A 24,971-nucleotide genomic window follows, 5' to 3' on the forward strand; every position below is an offset into this window, starting at 1 on the left:
GTTTCAGCTGACAGCTGTTTTCAAATCAAGTTCGCGTAGCGCGGGTCATGCCATAATTGCGCAACTTGATGTTTCTGGCGACGGTCCAAATAAATACAAGAAACAATTGGTAACTTATTAGAAAATTAGAGGTGGTTGGAGCCAAAATGATTTTCTTGGTATTTTTTACAAAAATGTGTTGAAACCGGTGGATAAAATAACTGTGAAACTACTGACAACTAAACCTTGAACGAACTAAAACAGGCTGTACAAATAACACTTACCAGCGGCCATGAACGAGATTAATTCTTTTTGACACTTGCGGATAGAATGCATTTCTCATCATGATTTGGATATTCGAGTCTTTTCTTAATTAAATTGAAGTCCCAAATATGCAATTGATTGTCCTTTTGTCCTAAACAACGACAAAACAACGCGCTGTCGTCCGTTTCCGTCTGTTCCGTGACTGTCAAACAGGAAGCTGTCATTGAGGGCCCGTTTGACAAGTCGTTCACCAACCGACCCACTCTGCGGGAACTTTGTTTACAGCGTGTTATTTTTCATATTATTTTTATGTATTTCTAGCAGCCGAAGCGAGTGGATGTACGTGCGGGTCCGTTCCGCGAGTGATATATATTTTACAGCATCCCGTGCGCCTTGCACCAGGTTTTTCTCTTGCTGCAATTTGCGTTATCCACGGGTGTTGTTATTTTAGTTAGCGCCAGCCTACCTGCCAGCTAAAAAATTTGCAAAACATTCGTCGTTTTATCGTGGTTTGGTGCATATCGTTGGATTTAGTTACGCGAAGGTGGTGCTGTCGTGGTTTTACATACTACCGAAAGGTGAACGGTGGTGCCCAGTTCCGCAAAGGTTTCCTCATAGTAGAAGTTCTTTCTACTAAAATTACCCCAGTGTTCGTTGTGCAATATAGAACTCGGGTGTTGAATCGACCGCGAGCGAGTCTGAGGATGTGGCGCGGTGTGTTTTGTGATTTATGTGTGTAGCATTGACACATCGACGGCGCGACACCTTCTCGTCGGCTGCGATTAGATGATTTCATCGGGGGAAAAAGCAGCAAAGCGGTCTTCCAGCTGAAAACAAACGAGAAAAAGCTGCAGTTGGCTAAAAGTGAGGTGTCACAGTGTAGTGTAGGAAATACAGTGTGGCATCAGTGCGGAGCACTTACCAAATTCTCGTTCAATCGTTCTGCTTTTGGTAGATTTGGTATTTATTTTCCACATCCCTACATTCTACAATGTAAAAGTGTGTAGTACATCAGGAAATGCAAGAGTCGGTTGTAGGTCGGTAAAATAGTGCGAGCATAAAGGACACACCTGAATATCGTTGTGAATATCTAGATGCTAGATGCCAAGGGTTGCTGTGATTCATGTTATTGAAAAGTATGAAGTACCAGTTCGGTAGCAGCAGTGTGGCAGGTTGTGTGTTTTAAATCGATCGAGAAGGTCTTTCCGTTCCACCGTCAATTCGTCTGTCTGTCCGTCTGTCTATTTATCCTGCTGTGTGAAAGGAAGTGAAGGAAAAAGGTGCTCGACGCACCGGAGTCAACCGCGAAACTGTTTACAGGTAGTACGCACAGAACAACGACACCATGGCGCGGCTCACCGAGGAAATGGTGATTGCTCGCTCGAAGCAATCGGACCTGGCCGCAATCAAGAAGCTAAACTGTTGGTAGGTATACCTGCACATGATGAGTTTTGTTTACATTTTAATCGATGCCTTTCGTCTTCAGCTAAATACTATGTGCTAATAACAAGTTCCTATTTTCAAAGTGATCGAACGAAGCGATACGATGGCTGAACAAAACGCATCGGAATGTCTGGAGTGAAATTTTGGAAACAAAACTTGAAAGACATGCTGGAATCATGGTAGAGCCCTCGTCGGAACGCCGTACCGTTATGATGATGGTTCGCTGGGAAGCGATGGGAAGAAATATAGGAGAACGAACCACACGGCTCGTTGGAACCCCAACAACACAAACACTGATAATCTCGATGGGGAAGTTCATTAGACGCGTACGATGTATAGCGCGAGTCGTTGCCATTCGCAACAGATGTGTGCGCGTTCGTTCGCGTTTCCGTTGCCCCGGTCAACCCTTGCTTCGCCCAGGTTCTTTACTCATTTCCAAGAGCCCGTATATGAGAGATACCGATCAAAGAATGCAACGGGGGTTTATTTTTTATCTTGCTTCCCCGGTTGTCTTAAGGGATGAAATGGTGGCACACCAGAAGATCTTTTAAGCTTGATTGCAGTGGAGAGTTTAGATAGCAGGGACCAATTTTAAAACATGAAAGTTTGCTTCACGATTTGGCTTGCGGTCCGCTTTCAGAACTTACGATGGGTGTCGACTGCTGTTAATCGATCGTAAAATCACGATCTGTAAGTTGATGAGGAAAATGTTCGCTTTCTTGCCCGTGCCAGCAAATTTACCCTTTTCGAGGTTTGAGATCTAGTGGAGAAGAATAAAAAAAAATGCACGAAAAGTTGTCCAACACCACCAATCGACAACCTACTTCGTAACGTTCGGTGAACCGGTTTGGTTCAGGAACTTGAATTCCGACCGGTGGAGGAAAATGTCTAAGATACATTACTCGATACCGCAAGTAGCTTGTAGACGAGATTTGATTTCATTTTAGCGTGAGTCATTGGTGTGCATAACTTTTGAAATTATATCTTGAGACGTGGTGAATGACGTACTGCGATCGTCTGTGAAAAGATCATGCCTAATGTCATCGATCGAGATTAAGTTAAGCTACACCTTCTAGAATAGTAACCTTATGGCATAGATTTTTAGTTTGCAAGTTATTAATTGCAATGAGTTATGATCCGACGCTTGTATTTCCTTTTAAAATTGAATATTCACAATACATTTCCTAATCATGTGAAACAACAATACGATCCGGACCAATTACACTCTCCCCAATGGTTATTTATTGCCTATAAGGCTATTAATGTCTACTTGTTGATTGATTTTATCACTAAACAGAAGCAAACAAATCAACAAGCTTCAATTTGTTTCTCGATATCGTAACATCGATGTACAATTTCCGCGTAATATGGAGACAATTTCAGAGCACTTTACGTGAGTGTCTTCAGACTTTATCAGCCAAGCACACCATTAACTGTTTGTATCTAATAATCCCTACATGCGTACGTCTCTTTGTTTTGCGGTATGCAAGGCAATATCTTATCAAAAAGCCATGATCATTGATAGCGTAAATCACTTCTAATCACTTCTCACCTTTTTTCTCCCACAGGGGTAGCGAATTGAGCGATGTTTCCATCATTCGACGCATGCGTGGAGTAGAAGTGCTCGCCTTCAGGTAAGAACCGGGAATTCGGGAAGTTCGGCTGGGCACACTATTTCGGCGAAGGAAAGGACATGGTTAGCAACCCGTCAGTCATTAATGATGGCCCCTAAACGAAGACGCTTCAAGTGAGGGAAAACATTTCTCAATCGGTTAATGTTGGACGTGTGACTAGCGTAAACCCACACGCTGGATTGGTTGCGTCGTTGCGGAGAAGCACATTTTTAAGGATAAGCAAATCCTCCACCACTTCCACCCGCAATGTCAAAGGAAAAGGGTCGGCCGAGGTTTGGTGCGACGTAAACCAACACGCCACCACGCGTGTATTCGCGTGCGGGCGAGAAACTTTTGGCGATAAAAGTCTCACTCCAAACGCGAAATCAAGTCACGCAACTGAAGGTTCTTGTAGCCTATGTATGTACCACCAAAGCGAACTTAAAGCTGATGAGTTGTGAAAGCACCCACCGGGGCGTGTGTGCGGTCATGGAATTCTTTTGCTAGGCAGAATAGTGGACGTGAACCGCTGATTGTGCCGCATAGTTTTAAACGCTTCGTTGCCATTGCTTTAGCGTGTGTCAAGTGGATATGAATTAAATTAAGCGGCCAAAGAGTTTCATCAAAGTCAGAGAGTTTTCAAGTGTACACGAAGCCATTCTGCACGTTAGATGACGTGTGCGGATACAGGGTGAGATCTTTCCTACCCTGGTCACGGACCCGGGGCTAAAACAATGAAGCATTTACCTTTTCCAACCCGATTGGGAGTGAAATAGTTAGAAGCTCTTTCGACTTACATGACACTAATCAGACTAAAGTGGCACCAGCCGTAAGTAGTTGCCCCCTGCAATGCTCTTTAATGCCGTAAGACATAAGCGCATTCAATGAGCTCGGCTGGATGGTAAGCTATCCTTTGTTAATAAATTTATTAGCATTTGTGCATGGTTCGTAAAAGTGGAGCGCTCGGCAAGTGGCAAGACGCACAGAGGTTAAATTGCATATTCTTATTAGGTGAGAACTATACTACTTAAGCTAAGTGGTACCATTCCCTGCCTTGTCAAGGTTGTTGTAATTATTCGCCTTGCAAAAATCAAAGTCGAATGACATCATCTTGTGCGAGAGTGAAGAACAGAAACATCAGGCACGTGTCTGTGATTTCTTCTTATTTTGTCCAAATAAGTACCGTAAGTGTCCAACATTCGATACTTTATTTTAATTTAATGGACTCGCCACTGCTCCACTCGAAACAATCTCGAATCTCATCCAGTGGTGGTTACCTTGCTTACAGCTCACCCTGGTACAGCTTGTTTTGGATCTGGACATTACCAAAGATGTGGTCCCAAAACGTGCGGGGGCTTTATTGACGGACCGGGACACTGAGCAACTCCTAAGCAGGCTGAATATTTTTGCGTGGTGGTTACTCGGGTTTGGGAGTTGTAGAGGTTCAAACATCGCAATGCGGTGTTCGCCTTACGTTATGGGAGTAAGTAGGAAAACTTTGCTTATGGAATGCAAAACTCGCCACTCAGTTTACCCCACAAACTACCTTTATTTATAAACACTATTCAATCGATTCGGGTCGGGTGGGTTTTGGGTGTTTTTGTTGTTGTTGCTCCTTCGTCGATGATCTCATCCATTAGTCTGTGGCGCGTGTGAGTTTTATCCCAGAAATGGAGGCGACAATTTTTCGTTACCTCTTTTGATGTTTGTGACCGTCGACCTACGGTTGGTGATGTAGTGCATCATTCCAACCCAACCGTGATAGTTCTTCGTCACTGTTCCGATGATGTCAGTGCGTGTTTTTTTTTCTTGCTGTCACCGACTTCCTGTACAACGTGCCATGGTGCAATGTATGGCATCATTTGACTTTGGTTATGTTACGTCTAAAGGTCTCTCTCTCTCCCACTTTCTTCCGTTATGGTAAAGAGAATTGCACAGCTCCCGTAAATTGTTTCCGGTGAAGAGACAACTTTCTATTTTATTCAACCCGGTTTTTGCTAGATGATTTTTTGCGGTCGTGTTTTTTAATTAAAGTAGTAACTTTTCTCCCATATGCACTGGGTGTACTGAAGACCTACGTACGGGTAACATGTACCGGTTAAAAATTAGAATATTTTCACTTTCACCTATTGCACGTTTATATACGGGAAGGGAGTGTTTCACGTTTGAAAATGCGTTACAAACTTAATAATAATACGAATTAGAGATGGGAAAACTAATTCATTTGAAAGAATTAAATCTGAATCAATGAGTTAGAATAAAGATGTTGCACTTTAACTCACTTATACAAATTTCAACTTTACTTAAAACTTAAAAAAAGTTACTTAAAATTGAGTAAACGAAGAGGGAGGAACGAATCCAAATTGATTTTTATGCTTTTATTCACATAACCGCTATTTTCCCTTGTTCTGAAAATCATTCCATTTCACCTTCCTACTCTAGCAACCCACTCACAGTGAAATAAAAATATTAAAAATAAAATAAATAAATAAACTCCTCACGGTGACCTTCACGGTGATTTAAATCTTCAGTTCATGATTTAAATTATGAGTGAACTCATGTGTGAGTTGACGCACCATTGGAATCTTCACGACAACATTTAACTCATGTGGGAGTTAACTCAACATTCAACTCTTCACGGCAATCTTTAACTCATGATTTAAATCTTTAAATGATATAAATCTTGTGTTAAGTCGGTATATAAATCTTTATTGTCACCTTTAACTCACATATGAGTTAACTTATGCATTAAATGATGAGTTAAAGTCATCGTGAATAGTTTAATCAATGTTCTTATGAATGATTTAATGTTCTGTTTCTGTATTAAAACGCAAAAGAATTGAAAATACTCTTCTTGGAGATTTGAATTAATTCACACTCCAGAAAGATTTAAATCATTAACTTAATCTGAATCGTTGTGCACGTCATTAATGCGAATAGAGAGCAAAATGATGAAAGCGTTCTAGTTCTTTAGTATCCTCTCACCTAGTGTCGGTTTAAACAATTCCCTTTCGTGAATTAAAAATATTTCACAAGAAAATTTGCTCAATAAACCACCGAGAGATGAATTTCTTGCCGAAGGAATGTGTCGCCTGCGATCGATTTTTATACCCCAACGGCATGGTTTATTCTTCATCGAATGCTACATGCTAACTCCATTCCGATGCTTTCCGTTCATTGTCAATGTAAAGTGTGTTTTGGGTATGCACGCAGCGAAAGGGTGACAGTGGAACGTGCTGGCCAATGGCACGCCCTGCTGGTGCCATCATTTATCATCGCGTTGACCGTACCGGAGCATTAAACGATATAGTTCCCGCTGGTTGTGAGGATATTGGTGTTTTGTTTGCCCCAATCAAATTAGACGCATGTTTTCGGTTGGCAAAAATGTAGAAAATATGGAAAAATATTAAAACTATCGATTGACATTCGTGTAATAACCAAAACAGGGGAACCGAACGTCCAACCGAACTGAAACGTTTCGCCTTGAAAGTATGTTTTCTGGGGCAAGTAATAACAACCTACATGCAAATTGTAAACTAGCATTACAGTGCGCCACAAATCATCGACAGAACGAAATAAAAGCCAAGGCCAAACGGTAGCTTTTTTTTTGTTGTAAGAGGTTTATTTACTCTCGATTACTGGCATAATTCTGGCCCACACTGGGAGTTAAAGGCTGAACAGCAACTCTGTGGTGTATTGAACGGAGGCTCCCATGACGTAGCTGTCCACACGTTAGGTGTAATTAAGGTTAGGTGGGTAATTGTAATGGCCAGTTAGAAAAAAAGTCCTGTTCTGTTGCCTGGTTTGGAAAAGCGTAGCAAATGTTGAATGTTTTCGATGTTATTACGATATTCCTGCCGGTGTTCCTGCATTTTTTTTGAATAGGGTTAGAAAGGGCTTACTCATTGCCACCAAATAAAAACCTACCTGCCAACATATCGCGCCAACAAACGAAACAAAAAACCAAACAACCGCGAATTACATTCCATTTTCCTTTTCAGCATCGAAAAACAGCGGCGATCGGCAGATTGATGTCTCGTGCTGCTGAAAGGAAAGCATGTTTCCTAAGCGTAGCGCTCACATGGAAATCATCACAGTCATGCTGCCTGCGTTGCGATTTCCTTCTTATGCCGAGGGTACCTCCACCCGAGGGTGCTGCAAGGTGTGAAAATACAAGGGAGAAATTCTGCCCCGGTATAATGTGGCAGAAATCAAAATGCAACTCAGGGCAAGTGTCCACAACAGGGGGCACCATGCGCATCCTTCCGATCCATCTCCGTTCACACTCGTTCGTTTGCATCGTTTTGTACTTTAAATGCACCAAATGTGATGCATTAGCGAGATGCGATGGTGGAAAAAAAAGGAAAACTTTCATTCGGCCCCATTTTTGCCAGCTTGCCCCTTATTGCTGGTGTTTAAGCTTCTTCGTCCGTAGCGAGAGAGTTGAAGCAAAAGAACATTTAGCGTTCCGAAGGGAAGGGGGAAGGTTTTGGTTTAGGTGGACATTATACGCGCAGGGGTGGTTGAAGCCGTGTTCGGGGTGTGTGTAGTCTGAAGCGTTACGGTACGGTTCGGTAGGTGAACCGTCAGTTGCGATAAAAACAGCCATGCCCGATATCAGTGTTTCCCTCGCAAACGGCAGCGCAACATTGATAATGATAATTGCTGACTATGAAATGAGGAATGAAGCAGGCAACTTACGCACGTTGGCCCCGTGATTCTACATAGGAAACGAAGCAGCATTTTGTTTGCTGCTGTTTTCTTCGCTAACGTGCAAAGCACGACGAAAGAATCAGAAGGTAGAAATTAAACCCGCATCACGCAGCGGAGAAGAACAAACGGGACGAACCGAATAAAGAAAAAGTTAGGAAAGGAATGATAATTTTTTGAGTTGTTAATTAATGGAGTTAAACATAATGGATGTGTTTTTTTTTTTGGAGGCGGGACGTACGTAATGATAACGGGTGTATATTTGATCAGTTAGTGCTAATTATAGTCGTAAGACACCAATTATGGCTTCGGGGCTTTTGGAGTGTGATTGCCATTGCCGATGCACATATGTTTAATTGGTGGAATTTTGATGGAAAAATGTTTTAATTTTCCATCATTAGAAGTTATTAGTAAGATTATGTATTGGTTTTAGATATTACTTCCACAATGTTTTGGGTCATACAGTGAAGCGCTCATCTCATAAGACTGTGATTTAAATGTCTCTCCTCTTCTCTTACCTTTAGGTACTTTATTTGGATGGAGAAAGGTTGTTTTTGATTGATTGTTTCCTTTTATCTTAACCTCAATTCCCATTTTTAATATAAAAGAGCTTTTGTGTGGCATCATCCCCTTACGTTCAAGCCCACAAGTGTCTGTGTGTGTGGTATGGTCGCAATTATCTTGCCTACATATCCAACAGTGAATAAATGAATAGTAAAAAGCCAACCATTGAAATACAAACCAAGATATTAACATCATCGCCTATATGCCACTGGGTACTGTCTCTTTTTATGCTGCGACCGCCGTTACCGGCAAAGAATGTCGTTGATTTTTACGGCTAAACGCGGGTGAGCCGTCTTCCAAAGCTTTTTATTGCTGCAACCGCAAGTGAAGCAGTGAAAGTACAGTGAACATACCGCCCTTTATTGTGGTGGCCTAGCAATATCTGCTAGCAACTTCTTCGTTTTAGCCAAATGGAACCGGTACAATCGCCGCAGCTATTGCTTCCAAGCATAACTTCGTTTTTTTTTATTATAGTTTTGGTTTATTTTATTTGCATTTGGTGCGCCTCTGTGTGTGGAACTTTTGCGTTCGATCGTATGGTGACAAAGTTAGGTTAGTGTTTTGCTTCCAACGTGAAACGAGCGCGCTGCTGCTCGGAGGCAATGAGTCAACTGTTAGCCGACTACATCTCGTCATCCTTTTGGGGAACGAAAGGTACAATCCTGCAAGTTGTCCGCAGCTCCATCCACCTTCGCCGATGTGTACACGCACCCACGCAGATACGCAAATATGCTTCGCCTGCCTCCGGAGGTCGCCCGAGGGCGGCTACGGATTCCGGTTCCGGGGGTAACCTTGATTTTGAAACGAAAGACTCAACCCGCCAGCAACTACAAACATCCTTTCCTTTTTTGGTCGATACAAGAGCCACACAAGGTACGCCGGCCACAGTTCCAGGTTTGGTTAGGATGTGTAGAACAGGTTTTTTTTGCTTCTGTCAACTTTGACGTAGAATACGTTGCGCCCGATGGGTGGGTATGGTTTTAGATTGTTATTTACGTACTTAATTTAAGAGGCAATAGTATAAGGGAATGTTATTTAATCGAGGAGTTTCAATATAACTACGGTTTAAAATCAAAATGCTTGTTCGATGTTGATACTTTGAGCGAAAGATGTCGAAAAGTGGTGATAAAAGACTAGAGTTTGATAAATCTGTTTCAGATTCATGAATCGGAATGAATCTCTAACCCGAATAAATTAATCTGAATCCACAATATGAAAATTCGTGAGTTTTCAAACATAGAAAATCATTGTAAGAAGCATAAATTTCTAAAGATTTCACTAAAAGAAAATGAATTTTAATATAAATGAAAAATATTATTTATATTATTTATTTAAATAAAATAAATAAATGAATAATTAGAGGTTTGAAAACGATCTCGTCTTCATGAACTCAGAAGAAGTCTCATGTTGGAAGAAGAAACGTTAACGAGTGGAGTGGATCATGAGTCGATGACTCTTCATCCAGTATTTATATGAATGACTCTTCTCCAATTCCCGATTCACAACACTATAAAAAGACGAATAAATGGTTAAACGATGGCTAATGTTTTTTTTATATGTGCTTGCAACGAGAGACAATGTGACCGTTAAAATGGGTGTGTGTTAATAAGCTCTCACAGTTTCGCACAACAAAATGGCAAAAAAACATTAAGCAATTCAATTACGAAACGACGAGACACAAGCATAAAATTGCGGAACATTAACCACTCCGAGTGGGATATGAAGTAACATAGACGTACTCTCACCCCCCCCCCCCCCCCCCCCCCCCCCCCCCTCCTTTCGGCCGCGGGTCTCGATTGCATTAGATCCATTATGCATGGGGTGGAATTAGTTCAGTTTCACCCAGCTGAAATCCAACACTCACAGTCGCAGCGTCGGCACATAGATCGAACGTAATTTAATTTGTTTCGCCAAACATTTGACACCAGCCGCCCTGTTCAGTGTCTGGACAGTCAGCAGCAGCAGCAAGTGCCCGTGCGTGAGACGCTAATTTGCGACACTTTTTTTGTTATGGGAAAGAGTCTTGAAAAAGACAAAAGCAGCCGCAGCTGAATGGGGACGATGCATAACGACTATCGTGAGACAGTTAGCAGGCAATTTACAGCTCATCATGGAAACGGAAATAGACTCATCGGTCGTTTTGATGCGTTCCTCAGCCAAGAAGGGTAAATGGTCGACGGATACGCTTTGTGAATGAAACGCACCGGACTGACCCCTCCCCTTCAGACGGTTCCTTCGATCCTCGCATCGATCAATCAACCATTAAACACATTCTGTCGATCATCATCATAAACAATCATCGTGGAATTTGTTTCGTTTTTCCGCGATCGCAAAAAATATGCTGCGAGGTGGAAGATGTTGGTTGATGGTAACCATACGATCGCGAGAGTTGTGTCTGTCTGTCGATGTTTTGTTTTTGCATGCCAATGTTGCTGCTTCCTGCCCTGTTTGGTGCATGCTCAAAGATCGCAAATTTTTATTGCGCCGCAACTCACTGACCACCGGACTGCTAGGGGAAGTAGGGAGCAATCGGAGTAGTACAGGGTGATCGATGGTAGTGGTGCCACGATTAGTGATCCAAGACATCGATCCTCCACGTCGTTTAGTTGTTTCTTTTTTGCGTGCGGACGCCAGTGGCCTTGGATGCAAATAACTCACTCCCCCTTCCGTGACGGTCTGGTGGAGTGAGGTGTTACATGTAAAATGAATTTAGTGCACGTAGGACGCATGTTCATTAACGCACGTGAGAAGCTTTTGTTAGACGCCATCGGAAGCGAATGCATTAGGAATGTGGATGCGTTGAGCGTTCCGTTTTGTGCAGTTACGATAAGGTCTGAGTGCATATTTCTACTGAAGTGCACATAAACTAAAGTAAGATTGGTAGTTTGCGTCTTTTGGTAAGACAATAAACAGAAAAGATTAGAGGCGGAAATTCCCAAGACATGTCGGTATCTGACATGCGCGGAGTCGCAGATCTCTGAGATCTCAGATCTCTGAGTTCAGATCAGATATCTGCGATGACAGAATTTAACATTTGGAAGCTCAGTTAGTTTTTTTGTATAAAATTCAAGATAATAATATATAAGGGTTCATGTCTTCTAATACTAACTAATACATCTTCTTTTTTTTGTTCTTATTCAAAATAACCCCCAAATCCTCGTGGACATCCACTGTTTCGCATAAACCACTCTCTCTCACAAAGAACTTCTATCAAGTACACAAGAATAAATGTTATTAATTAATCGTTTTTTTTTATTTCGTTAGAACGGCCTGGCCATATCGACTTATTTTACCATGTAGTCGGATAGTCCACAGTCCTTGCTACGGGGGATTGGTCCAGATGGGATTTTGGTCCGGTCCGTTCGCGTGAAGACCAACACCATCATACCACCAGGCCACCGGGCCGCCCCTAAAGCTCAGTTAGTTTATTGTGTACAAATAAAGAGTATAGTAGAAAAGGGTGGATGCAAGGGTTGAAATTCAAGAGAATAGTTTAAAAATGGTTGATGTCTGCTAATACTAACTAAAAAATCTTCTTTTTTTGTTCTCATTCAAAATAACCCCCAAATTCTTGGGGACCTTCAATATTTCGAATGAATCTCTCACTCATAATGAACTTCCATCAACTACACAACTATAAATGTTATTAATTAATCGTTTTAGGGTTAAAAATTACCCAGAATTGAAGACGATATCCAAGATTTTTCATTTGAATTGTGATTCCAAGTAAATATTACCTTATTTTAGTGACAATTATGCTATTCGCGTGTACTGCTACTCGAAACCCTCGCAAAGCTCCTCTAAATAGGTCTAATTCGTAATTATCCCATCGAAGAAACATTGATAAATAGACAGGGATTGAATTAATGAGCACATGACAATCTAGAGCAATTTTCATATCCATCAAATAGCGCGTGAAGCCATGACGCTTGTCAGTATGTTCCCAGGACATTCATCAATCAGTGTACCAAACCGACATCGGGCACCCATTAAGGCACAACTCTCCCTGTTTGTGCGAACGATCGAAACACCACCGAAACCACTCGTAGTGCGTAATGGTTCCAACGTACTCGCCATCCTGTCATGTTTGTGCCGCGAAGGAGTTCGATCGTGCAGGAAAGAAAGCCACCCCGAGAACACCCCCAAAAACGAATCAACTCCACGCACCGGAATGGAGAGGAAACTATTGATTCAACTAATGAATTATGAATAGCAAATTAAGGCTACTTACGGTTCGTTATCGATTTTGGCCACTGGATCGAAGCCACCTGGAAGCAATCCGGCTGGGGATGGTATTCTTGAATGAAACGAGGAAGCAAACATTTGAACACGCACACAAGCGACATAGCGCAAACATAATTGTCTGATGAAAAAAGAAGCTTTTCCCTTGACGTGCACAGACACACAAAAGCACCCAAGTGGAACTCAAGAACTATGTCAGAACTGTGTCATTCCAGGGGAAAGCGTTCGACAATTACTGTACTATATTTACAACATTTCTTGGTTGATGGTGAGGCGCGAGTGCTAAAAGAACGCAAAGTGGGACTCACTCACACGGGGAAAATTCCGTTTTCCGTTTGCTTCAGCGAAGAACTATTGCGTGCTATGTCAGTGACCTGTAGCCCCCATGTGTGCGAAGTAAAGTGCTGCGGTCGGTCCATTTTTCACCCTCGTGGAAAGCCACGTGGCAGGCCGACTTTTTATTATTTGGTTAACCCTGAGCCCGAAACTAGTTCGGTGGTTCGGTGGCTCGTGGCATATTACCGACACCGGCAGTGGCACACCGTGATTTAGTGGGTGTTTACCTTTCGAAATAATGCGAAACTTACAGTTACACCCTTTTGGAAGTCAAAATTGGTAACGTCGAAGGTCACTTAAATTATGAAGCGAGTTACCGTGCTACCCTGGGAAGTGTAATGCGAGGATCGGTGAGGGGGAAAAAGTTGACCGGAATTGGAAGCATGAAAAGCTAAGTAAGACAGGAAGCTTTTTTTCTTGTTTTGGGGGTTGTGTTTTTATTTTGGTCAGCACATCGTCTCTTCAGCCACCCCAGAAAGTGCCTCCTCACAACCTCAGGGGGCCGTTGGTAGTGCCGAGATGTGGGCTAATCGGATGCAGAACAGTTGTTAACAGCTGATATGTTAATTCTGTAACCCTTTTCTCGGTACGTTTTACTAACCGCTTTTGCTGTGTTTCGGTGGCACCCGGCGTTAGTCCACCCCCGGGTTGGGTGTGAAAGTTTCATCCCCCAAATGGCGGTCGTGGGGGGCGGCGGGTTTGTTTTGTGGATAAATGAAGCTTCCGCTCCGATGCAAAACCGATTGTGCTCGGATTCCGACGACCTGGAACTCGGCGATTTTTTTTTTGATGATGTTGATGAGATTATTCTGTTGCTTTTTTATGGCGTTTGTTTTGGACAGATTAGTTATGTTCATAAGTTTGGCCGAGGGTCTTAATGCCGCTCACAGTCCCATGGCGTGATGTAACTTATGTTTCGGCAAACGAAGCACCTCTCTTTCGGACAGAAATACATTGGAGTTAGTAATGCATTTAATGTCTTTCGATTTGGAACATTCAAATTTTGGAACTCCACTCTCCTTCAGAAGGGGAGTTAAAAACTTCTTCCGCTTGCCGCTGAACCGGACAGAGATAGTTTACGTGAACTAACCTACGAAACATTGTAGATATTGAGAGCAACAGTTTCATCCCTTTGAAAATGCCACCACACTGCCTCTGTTTTATTGTTTCGAAATGTATGCCATGCATAATTTACTCCCCAGCCGAAGTGGAGACCAATAAAAACGTACAACAAAACGTCTGGCTGTGGAAGCGCCCGGCTAAGCACATGATCGTCATCACCCACACAACAACGGTGGAGAGCCGTGCCGGGTGTGTCTTGCATGAGAGAGCACAAGAACCAGAAGCTGCATCCCGGAACCGTGCGGCCGATACCGGCACGATGACAACTGCTCGGCAGTTGGAAAATTGCTCTCTCCGGAAATCAACTGTATTGATGTGGTGCAGCATGTAATGCGGTGCAGCATTGCAACCGTGCTGCACAATTCTGGTCCAAGTCTCGAAGCCCGGGTTTGGTTGCAAAAAAAGGGGTAGAAACTTCGCGACACTGGCGAGTTTGCATTGTACGGCCCAACCCGAGCGCTAAGAATGTTGTGATAAATTTTTAATATACCGCAGATAATGATACAAAGCCATTATCGTCGTCCATTTCATTATTCTATGTGGGTTGGTCCTGCTATAAAGTCACCACCCCGCCGGTGTAGCACCGCTCAGCAGGCTAATGTGTCGGTGAAAGGGAAGCATAAAATATGTTTCGCCTTTTTCGGGAACGTTGCCAACCGTTTGTCATCGCGCTTGTCGCGCTTTCCGCTACTTCCTGCTGCTTTCCATTTTAGGAAGCATCTTTTTTTTTGTTTGTCTATTTTGGGTTGGGTACGTGCGCCATAATCTATGTCTGATGAGGCAGCATATTCGAAAGGGGCACGAAGCGAAATAATGGCCATTTGTAGTACCAACTATCATTATTGAACAGATTGGAATGCTCTGTGTTCCACCAGAAGAAGTAAGATTTATATTTGCATTCCGTGTCGCGTAAAGGGGACCATTTGCAGTCTTAAAGAGTCTTTAAGGGGGCTGAAGCGAATGTGTAGCATTCACCCAAAGCTCTGTTCACCGCATCAGATTTGGGCTTTGATCGATGGTTACACAACCAACGCGTAATATCTGTTCAGCAATTGAATTTGTACTTTCTCTCCGTCCTGCGTTTTTTTTTGTGTATATTGAACGTAGTTTATAAACTTCGTTATGAAATTCATCGATCAATCAATTGTGCACCGTAAGGCGATGATCCGAACGCTGCATTTCAGTTTAGTATGATCACCGTACGAAACTGGATTGGTTAGGAAGTGCCTTCCGTGGTGTGGAAAACGTGTTCCGAGTCTGGCTCGGGCAGGGAAAGAGCCCGAGTGGGAGAAACTTTTGCTGTTTGGTGTTTTTTTTTCTCCCTTTTCTTATATTGAACGGTGGGCGGAAATAATGCACGACCGATGAACGATTGCAGATCACTTTCTAAAACCCAAACACGTGTGGAATTACATGCTGTAATTGAGTATTGAAGGTGTCTTGTCGACGACTCCACTAAAGAGGTTTAGACGTACGATTTACCAAAGAGGGAGATGTGCGGTGAATGTCTAAATAGGAGTCTATAAAATCTGTACCTTCTTTCGTCTAAATCCTTTTATAAGAAGATTTCTAAGTCATTGCATAATCCGCTTTGGAATGCTTCCCCTTTTTCCCCTACGTAACTATATCCGATTACCTTATTAAACCAATAAGGTACAACATTGAAAAGTAGTCACACGCGGCAAGAAAACTTACCCAATTCCCAATATATCCCGTACGCGGCTCTGTCTTTTGGTCCGGAAACGTCGACGCCCCAGCGCTGGTTAATTAATTCAATCCTTTGAACGCCAATAGAAGCAAAGCAAGCAAGTCGCAGCCCTGGAACTGCAAGCATGGTGCCGCAACATTGCCTAACATTTCCGGGTGTGGTAAATCGGCATATCGTCGTCGTCACCTCCGGTCCCGTGCTTGTCGTCGTGGGCTTTTGAGGGACCGAACTTTAGCCAATTATGCTTCACCATGATCACGAGAGAAGGTTCGATACGGTGGGGTGGCATTGCGAGGTTGCAAACATCGATGCCCGACCAAGGGCTCCGGGTCCGCAAGGAAGTCCCCGTCAAAGTCTATGTTGTGCAACAGTTTTATGGTCCATTGACCCCGGCATGGTGAGAAGTAGGTACTTGCGTTTTGAAAGTTACTGAGAGGGCATTCAAGAATGAAGACTAACTTTCCAACCCAAACTGCCATTTGGTTGGTGGCCGTTCCTTGTTAAAAGTGGGTGATGAGCGGTGGGTTTCGGTTTTGGGGAAATTATAGACCTCCAGGGGTGGTATCAGATTGCATCTAATCGATTATGGCGAGCTGTGTTTTTTTTTGCTTTCGACTTCGGGCTATATCGCATCACATCTCAGTGCAGGAGTAATCGCCCCCAAAAGATCGACCCAGAAGCTAACGCCAAAGTACTCGAAGGCTCGTAAAGTTTCAAGGCAGGGCTTCCACACCGATGTTTGAAGGTAGTGCAAAGCGAACTCAAAGCTTTCGCCTAATAAATCATGCTTGCTTCCACTGTGTTCCTTTCCACGTGATGATGTTAACAGGAACTCTCCGTTGGGAGGTGGATTCGCAGACTCAAAGGTGATCGTAATCACTCAAGAGATCGCACAAACAGAAAGGTTTATACTCGTCAATACTGCTGTGTGTTATGAAGGTATGGAAACCTCTTTGATACAAAGAAGACTACCATTAGGGGTCTATTTTTCCCGGAGACTTTGAGGCTGGCATCTCTCCGGGAGCAACGCCTATTCGCAGGCTATAAATTGAGCTATTTTATCTGAGTTTAAACTAAAGCTAACGCTACCTTTTGCAAGACATGATAAATGCAGTTGTGGACGGTTTTCACTTTCTCCTCGTTTATCGCCTGCCTGGGTCTCTCCGAAAGGCTAATGATGATCAATCACCCTGGAGGGGAAACTACTCTATCGATCGCATTGATCCCAAAACTGACACACACCACCGCCGGGTGCCGTTTACGCGAAGGGGTTTACCTGTCTAAAGATGGAGTTCCTACTTCCTTTCAGCACCGCCACCATGATTAGCACATGGCAAGCGAACATTATTATTAACCGGGCCCTTTTCCCTTGAAAGTGAGGGGTGATGTGGTACACAAGCAGTCGCTTCCATTTCCCCCTTCCAGGGGATGAACCAGCTTGATCTCATTTTCTATCGCCCCAAAGATGGTTAATGATTTTCCGAAGCCTCTCCTGTTGTCCTCTCCCTTTCGGCGTGTGGTTTCAATGAAGACAAACACAAAAGGGTGAAGGTGGCCAAAAGCTCACAAGGGAGATGATTCGGCTGGAAAAAAAGGAATAATGGGCTGCACTAAATTGTTTTTGCTGCTAGGGAATGGGTTGGAAGAATGTTTTCGTGATTTGTTGCGTATTTTTCCTACTTTCCTCTGGGTGGGTTCCCCATTCGCTAATCACGGGCAAAGCGATGATTTCCACCAATTTGCCAGATACCAGAACTCATTAACGGTGTGGTTTGAAGCTTGCGCCGGTAGTTCCCACACACAAACAACAATCAGCGGTGGTTTTGTTCCGTTCAGCGTTGCAGGAGGAAGAAGCGAAAATACTTGCTGTAAGTGACAACGCATATCTGCGAAATTACCTTCGGCGAATGAGCTGTGGAAAAGCTGTTTAACAGTAATTTAAAGTAATTTGTAGCGCACTGATGCGCACTCCGTACGAAGTGATAAAAACCACAAGCTGTGTTTATCTTCTTCTATTAATCATTTAATTTTACAATATTACAAATTAAGTTTGCAAATTGTCCCACGTTTTTCGTTATATCGTTGAAACAATGACATAATTAAACGATCCGCCTTTTTCGTGGCCTTGATTTACAAAATATTGACCTTTAATGAAAATGTTCCTTCAGCCACGATGAAGAAACAGGATGGAAGTTTTTTTCTCTCCCCTGAATCACCGTTGAACTTGGGCAAATGTTTCGAATTGTTACCGGGTTTTCCAAACCTCCACCACTACCCCGCAGGGCGTTGCGTGGGATGATGGCCGTTGGAAAACCTCGTCGCATCATCATCATCATCATTATCATCTTCATGCACGCTTTGTCTGTTCCGTGCCGATGGTCGTTGCGGTAGCTTGTTGCGCTGATCATGAATTATGCAGAAACCCGACCCGGGCCTCTTGGAATTTGGACCAGTAGCGTTCGTGTTCTACTGCGTCTGGTGCGGTGCGATTGCACACACAAAGATCGGCCCGGACGTTGCGATGCGTTCGGCTTCTTGTCTGCACAGCACAAAGCAAGCAAGGCCCCACATTGTTGGGCGATCGTTCGGTTTATATTAGCCACACTCCTCTTTTGGGGGTGGTAAGGTGCGTCTTGCCGTTGTGTGTGGCCATTTCCGGCCGTCCCATCGGCATCTTCGCGTATAGTTTAATCAGCAAGGTTTCGTGAACGTTGCTTAATATAACCTGATATTAAGGTAATTCGTTTCTTCTTTTCATGTAATTCTAGTGTTAATCGAATCAGTACACTAGCGGATTTCGAAAACTGTATAAATCTACAGGAGTTGTACCTCAGGAAGAACAATCTGACCGACATCGATGAGCTGGTATATCTACAGGTGAGATACATGCGCGATATGCGCCAACGAACTACCTTCCACTAATTTCCATTTTTCGTCTGCTTCCCGTAGAATCTTCCCAAGCTGAAATACCTTTGGCTGGAGGAGAACCCGCTGGTCGATAATGCCGGACCCAGCTATCGGCAGATAGTGTTACGTGCGTTGCCAAACCTCAAGAAGCTGGACAATGTCGATGTGACGCCGGAGGAAGTTACCGAAGCGATGCGGGCGCCGGTCGCCCAACCGCAACGGCACGAAGTGTACGAAAATCCTTCACCGCCACCGCCACAGCAACAGCAACCGCCGGTGACCCAGCAGCAGTATCGCCAGCAGAGTCCTGTTATAGAGGTTGGTAGGAGCGGGGCGTGAGCAGCTCGATTTCGCTAACCATACAACATACCGGCGTCAACTAAACCAAAATCATGTTCTAATGCTGACAAAACAAAAACCCGATCGTCGTAGCACCGTGTCGCATGCATTTCCTTTCCCTCTATAACGCCACTAAAATGTGTCTCTTTCTCTTGTGTATTCGTTTCTGTTGTTTTCTTTCATGCCAACTAACCACCGAACACGATCATGCTGTCGCCGTAATTTGTCCATGCGTATGTCCTTTGTGTGTGTGTGCGTTCGCCGTATCATCCGTCTCTTGTTCTTGTACACTAACCAAATTGTCTTGTGCTAATAAAACATGCAAACCATCAACACCACACACACCAGCAGCAGATGAGCCCGGAAAATACGGAATCCGAGTGCATCAGTGATCCGGCGGATCGTGCCTCGATCCCATCATCACCGTTGCAGGTAATAAAATGCACCACACCGAATGTTGGCCACCACCGTGTGTTATGTGGCCGCACGGGGACGCGCGTTAAAGGGCAAATTGTGCCAAAAGGGTCGTGTGAAAATAATGCACCCGCATATGAAGGGCGGAACCTTGCCAATCACGAATGCGCATCCTGTTTGCTGTTCCAATGTCCGGCAGTGTGACTTTTTTTACTCCTCTCCTTTTCGCTATCCAAAAGTGTGCACAGCCCGTGCCGTAGAAGTTTGTTTCCGTTTGGTGGTTTTTTGTTTTTCCTGTTCTAAGTTGCCACTGCTGCACCCAACTGCCAACAGCGGGAAGTTCGTTTATGTGGCTGTAAATTGTGCAAGTTTATGTTGTGTCCGGTTGTGCACGGCTGTAGTGTGTTTTTATGCTTTCCTTCTTTAGTGTTTAAGAGTTCTGGAGGGCCGGTGAAGCAACATCCTTTAGCACCGACAACTTCATCTATTCGATTACTTCGTGTTGGTAGTAAAAGGCGAGTTTGTTCGTAGCTTCCGGGCACTGCCTGTTGCATATGCAGTGTTTCATCTTTCGGTTTATGTTTTCGGTTGCCCATGCCCATGGTTTATGTTAACGCCCCAATATTCTTTTGCACGTTGTACTTTTCATTTCTATCATCTTTATTTTTTTTTCTTCTTGTTTGCCCTGGTACATATGCCTTTGAGTAGTTTTGCTTTTTATGCTCTTTTTTGTAATATAAACATCACCAAACAGTGTTCGTAGTTTATTTTTTGTTTTTTTTTTTGTGTTTGTTTTATGTTCGAAATGCTCCGTTCTTTTTACAGCGAAGCCCCCCGAACAGGGACTGCTATTCACCACCGACACAGGCACAGAACTCGCATGCCTCTTCGCACTACAGCACGAACAATCACCGCGGTTCGTACCAGCAGTATGATGTAAGGAAATATGCTTGTTTGTAATGTTTTGTGCTTTCGATTGGAACAGGGCAGAGAATCCTTATAAGTTAGATCTGGCTAGGGCTAGGGCGTTTTATTTTGTTTCGAGCCTTCCTTGTGTTGTTCCATCCATTACATTCCAATCGAATTGATTTCATATTGACGTCGATGCATTGCAATGTGTACTAATGTGTAATCCGTTGTTTCCATTGTACAATTGTGCGGTACACTTTCTACTCGCCCACTGCACCATCACGCTCAACAACAACTTGAACAACATCAACAACAACGCCGACACGACATCCATCCCGACACCCATCAACCAAAATAACCAACCTCACAATATGATCGCGTTGCGATCATCGCATCATCTTGCACACCATCTACTACCTCACCTCACCACAATAACAGAGATCACCGGGCTCGGACCAGGACAGCCCGGTGTCGGGTTACCGAGAACGGGTACCGATAGCACCTAGTATGTCAACGCACTCGATGAAGGTGAGCAATAGGCGAACGGAGGAGAGGGCTACTGTGGATTGGAACGTTGGCAATTGGATCGGGAAATCAACGTTTATTGTACGGGGAAAATGGTTTCACCTCAACTCAACAGTCGGAATCGGAAAAAAATCGGAAACGGAAGTGAACGGTCGAGTACGCTTGTACACATGTTGCACATGTAATTAGTTTCATTAAACGATTGAGGAAAACCCCATTTCGATCTCCCCTTTATGTTTTGAAGGGGTGTGGGGGATAATATATCGGGGAACAAAGACAGGAGAAGGGTAAAGAACAACGGTGGCCCCTTTAATTATTCGGAAGGGAAACTTGGAACTACTCGCTATACTTTACACTAGTAGACGGGTGAAAGAAGTGATAGAGAGAAAGAGAGAGAGTTAGGGAGTGATAAATGAAAACATTATGTTAACGTTTTGTTTCCAAACATCGCCCATGTACCAACGTGTGGAGCTTTTTTTGTTTTCCGGATCGCATACGCATCGATTGGAAAACAACTGACTACTTCGGAGTTTCGTTTTCATTTCTTCCCTACTGTGAAGAAGACACCGTAAAGTTAAAGAGCACTATCGTACCCGCTTGTTAACGATTTGATAGTAAATTAATTGGTAGTGGCAAACGTTTTAATGTCGGTGCGCGGGACAAAGCCGATCGTTTTGAAGGCGATGTTCGGCGCAGTGACGTAATGAATACGCGCGGGTGGTCTGCGTGTGTTTTGTGGTTGGGGAGAAAATTATGAAACTATTAAATTAATGACAGTTTTGTTTGGTTTCAAGCGTAATAAATGGAACTAAATCCATATGGGATCCATTGGCTGCAGAGAAGAGAGTTACTACTACTTGGCCTGTAAATGTGTTGAAATGGCTGCTTTGGGCATGGTAGATAATACATTCTTTTCTACCACAGGAATACTACCAGTCGGATTATCAGCGCCAGAATCCTCCTGCCCATTACCGCCACAGCCAGATGGATCTAACCGAGTGGGACGAATCGTCACCGGCAGGACATCATCAGAACAATAACAACAACGGTGGTCAACATTCGTCCAACAGTCACCATCAACAGCAGCAGTCGAATCACGGTCAGTCAAACTATCAGCAGAACCGGCGCAGCATCGCGGGCAGCACGGTGAACGAGCGGGAACTGTACCAGTATCGGAACGGTAATGGCAAAGGTCCCGAATCGCGCGACGAATGGGAAGATGTCGATCGGCGAAGGAATGAAAACAGGTGAGGGGAAAAACATTAAAATAACGAAAAATTATTTCACGGAACCGGTAGTAATGTGCGATGTTTTTACCACTCTTTACAGGAGATCTGACTCTCGGTTCAACGATAGTGCGAGCGTAATCTCCAATGCACTGCTGAATCACTTTGCCGGTGTTCATCGGAGGCCCGTCAGTAGGGTAGGTGTGCGTGGAGATGTTGTGGAGCTTCCGGTCAAGTAGTAATCGTTTGTTTACGTTTTAATTTTTAGAACTCTAACCTCCTGTCGGCCACCCTCTGTCTGGTGAAGGAACTCGACTACCCAAGCCTAGAGGTTGTGGAACATGCGGTACGGTGTCGCATCGACGAGCTGGCTGAGTAGATCGGATCCCCCGTCCTGTGTGCTTCATTTCATTCGCTTCTACGTCTGATGTCTCCAAGTAAGAGAGGAACTTTTTCCTGTGGTAGATTTGTGTGGTCGCTAACCGGTTTTTAACGTACCTTCGTTCTCCTAACCACTATCGTTGGTGTTGTCTGTATCCACTGTATACTTTTCTCCTTAAGCGAAAAATGTGACGGGAAGGAATCGTTTAGAAACAGGTGCAATCGATTGCAAGCTTGCTCTAAACGTATCGATTCACCAGAGGGTTAGAATTTTGTGTGTGCTTCAATCGGTGAGCAGGTTACCTATCGCATAATCAGTCATTCCATTTATGCCACGGCCGGTATATGCTTGTGTGTAAAGTCTTCCCCAAAAGGAAAAGGTTGTCACACTGGACTGACGAGAGAAAGAATGGTATGCATCTAGTAAATAAACCATAGGAAAATGCTTGCATCATACTGCGATTATAGTCCGATTCGCAGCAAGCGTTGTTTAACCATACCACTATTGTGCTGTGGTATATGTAATCGTTTTCTTCGCCTTTTTCTCCCGTTTCTCGTCAACAATGTTCTCAAAGCAATAACTCGTTAGGGTGAATCAGAAGTGAAGGTGGTACCAGGTGGCATGAGACGGCATCGCAAAAGGGCCGTGTGTTTTTTTGTTTTTCAATCCTTATAACTAATCGCGTGGAGCATACGACAAGATAGGACGCAAGATGCAAGATACAATAACTTAAACTAATGTGTGTGATGGTGATGATGGTGGTAGGAAATAAACACAGGAACTGTTTTTCTTTTTTGTTAAGGACGGACCCGTATGGTGTGCGTGTTCTTTTGTACGAGTATACCCAGAGTAGGAAAAAAAGACTTAATAATATAACATTATGAAACAATATAACCTTAGAGCAGGTGAACAGCATACATGCAATCGTAGGCGGGCAGTGGAGAAAGGATGAGCGCCGTAACTTGTGAGCAGGAGCGGCAGGAATGGCGCGGAAAGCACAATTTGCCAACAAGTAAAATGGGTAGACAGTAGTTAAACCGGTAGCTGCAAACACTTTAAAACGGTAGAAACAGTATGAAAATTCAATAATAATGTAACATAACCTCACTAGCAAAGAGAAACAGGGTGAAAATTCGTACGGAACGTACGGGAAGGTCGCGATCGAGAGAACATGATTGTTAGGTGGCGACTGCGTGAACTACCTACCGCTCCTCTCATTTTGTTTGTTATATTTACTTAAGCTAGCTTATCATCAATCACCATAGCGCGTAAATGGAATGCTTTAGCTTGTTGCCTTCTTAAGTTAATGGATCGAGTAAGACGAAACAAGAGGGGGAGGGTGTGTTAATATTAGGGAAGAAGGTTTTTATAGCTAGGAAATGGAAAGGATGAGAGAAAGTTGTGATTTGCATTTCATTGGATCGGTATCCATCGAGAAAGTGCTCCCAATTAGGATATGAAGGGCGTAGAGTATACTCCTTCAACATGAGTCCGCTGCAGCGGGTTTCACGTTAGAACGTATCACTAGCAAAGTCAAATCCAGTCGAAGGCAGTACAAATTTCGTTAAAAGAGCACACAGGACCAGTCCTACTGTCCCTGCACGTCATAGCCTTAACGTAATTAAAGGCAGTTTTGTTTGTTCGCTTTTTGCTACCAGATAGTTTATAAATAGTGAGATAGCATCGTACTCTAACGGAATCGAACACACAGTACTGGAAATGGTCGAAGGATTTTAACCGGCCTGGCCGGAAAAGACAAATGGTGTGATGATAACTTGGTTTTTCTCACGCTTGTTCGTCCGTCCTGTGACCATTGTGTGCGAAAGCGCTTATGTGTGTGTGTGTGTGTGTGCAATCCGTCGTCAAACATCCATTGAATGGAAATGTTGTTTTCTTTTCTATCTTGTTTTAATATGCATAAGAAAAACTGCCGAGCCAATTATGTATGGGCGAATGAGTTGGGCCTTCTTACGGTTATGTTGTTCTATCTAAGAAAGACGAACGTTTGGAGCGCTTTTTATGTGTGTTAGGAGGAGCATTTTTGGTCAACAGCGGGGTAGGAATATTATTTTTAAGGTGTCGTCCAGCAACGGAGGTTAAACGAGCGCATGTGTAATGAAGAGGCAAGATAAACTTTTCTTAACAAAAAAGAGAGAAAAACAAATCAATTTCAATAATGAAAACAGAAACTCTTGTAACATACACTATTAATAAAGGTACTAATAGAATAACAAGCTCATTGGGGTTACATTTACCCTTACCGATAGTATCGAAAGAAAACCGCCAGC

General features: G+C 43.5%; 1 protein-coding gene across 1 annotated transcript; it reads left to right on the forward strand.

Annotated features, from left to right (window-relative positions):
• Window positions 1–588: 588 nt before the first annotated feature.
• On the forward strand, window positions 589–24,904 carry LOC128305250 (nuclear transcription factor Y subunit beta). The gene is made up of 10 exons (XM_053042618.1): window positions 589–1,668; window positions 3,255–3,320; window positions 18,750–18,858; window positions 18,931–19,206; window positions 19,576–19,659; window positions 20,467–20,577; window positions 20,989–21,078; window positions 22,000–22,322; window positions 22,405–22,498; window positions 22,570–24,904. The coding sequence occupies exons 1-10, from the start codon at window positions 1,589–1,591 to the stop codon at window positions 22,678–22,680; spliced, it is 1,344 nt and encodes a 447-aa protein (XP_052898578.1). The 5' UTR covers window positions 589–1,588; the 3' UTR covers window positions 22,681–24,904.
• The last annotated feature ends 67 nt before the right edge of the window (window positions 24,905–24,971 follow it).

This window comes from Anopheles moucheti, chromosome 3, assembly GCF_943734755.1.
Source record: "Anopheles moucheti chromosome 3, idAnoMoucSN_F20_07, whole genome shotgun sequence".
NCBI lineage: Eukaryota > Metazoa > Arthropoda > Insecta > Diptera > Culicidae > Anopheles > Anopheles moucheti.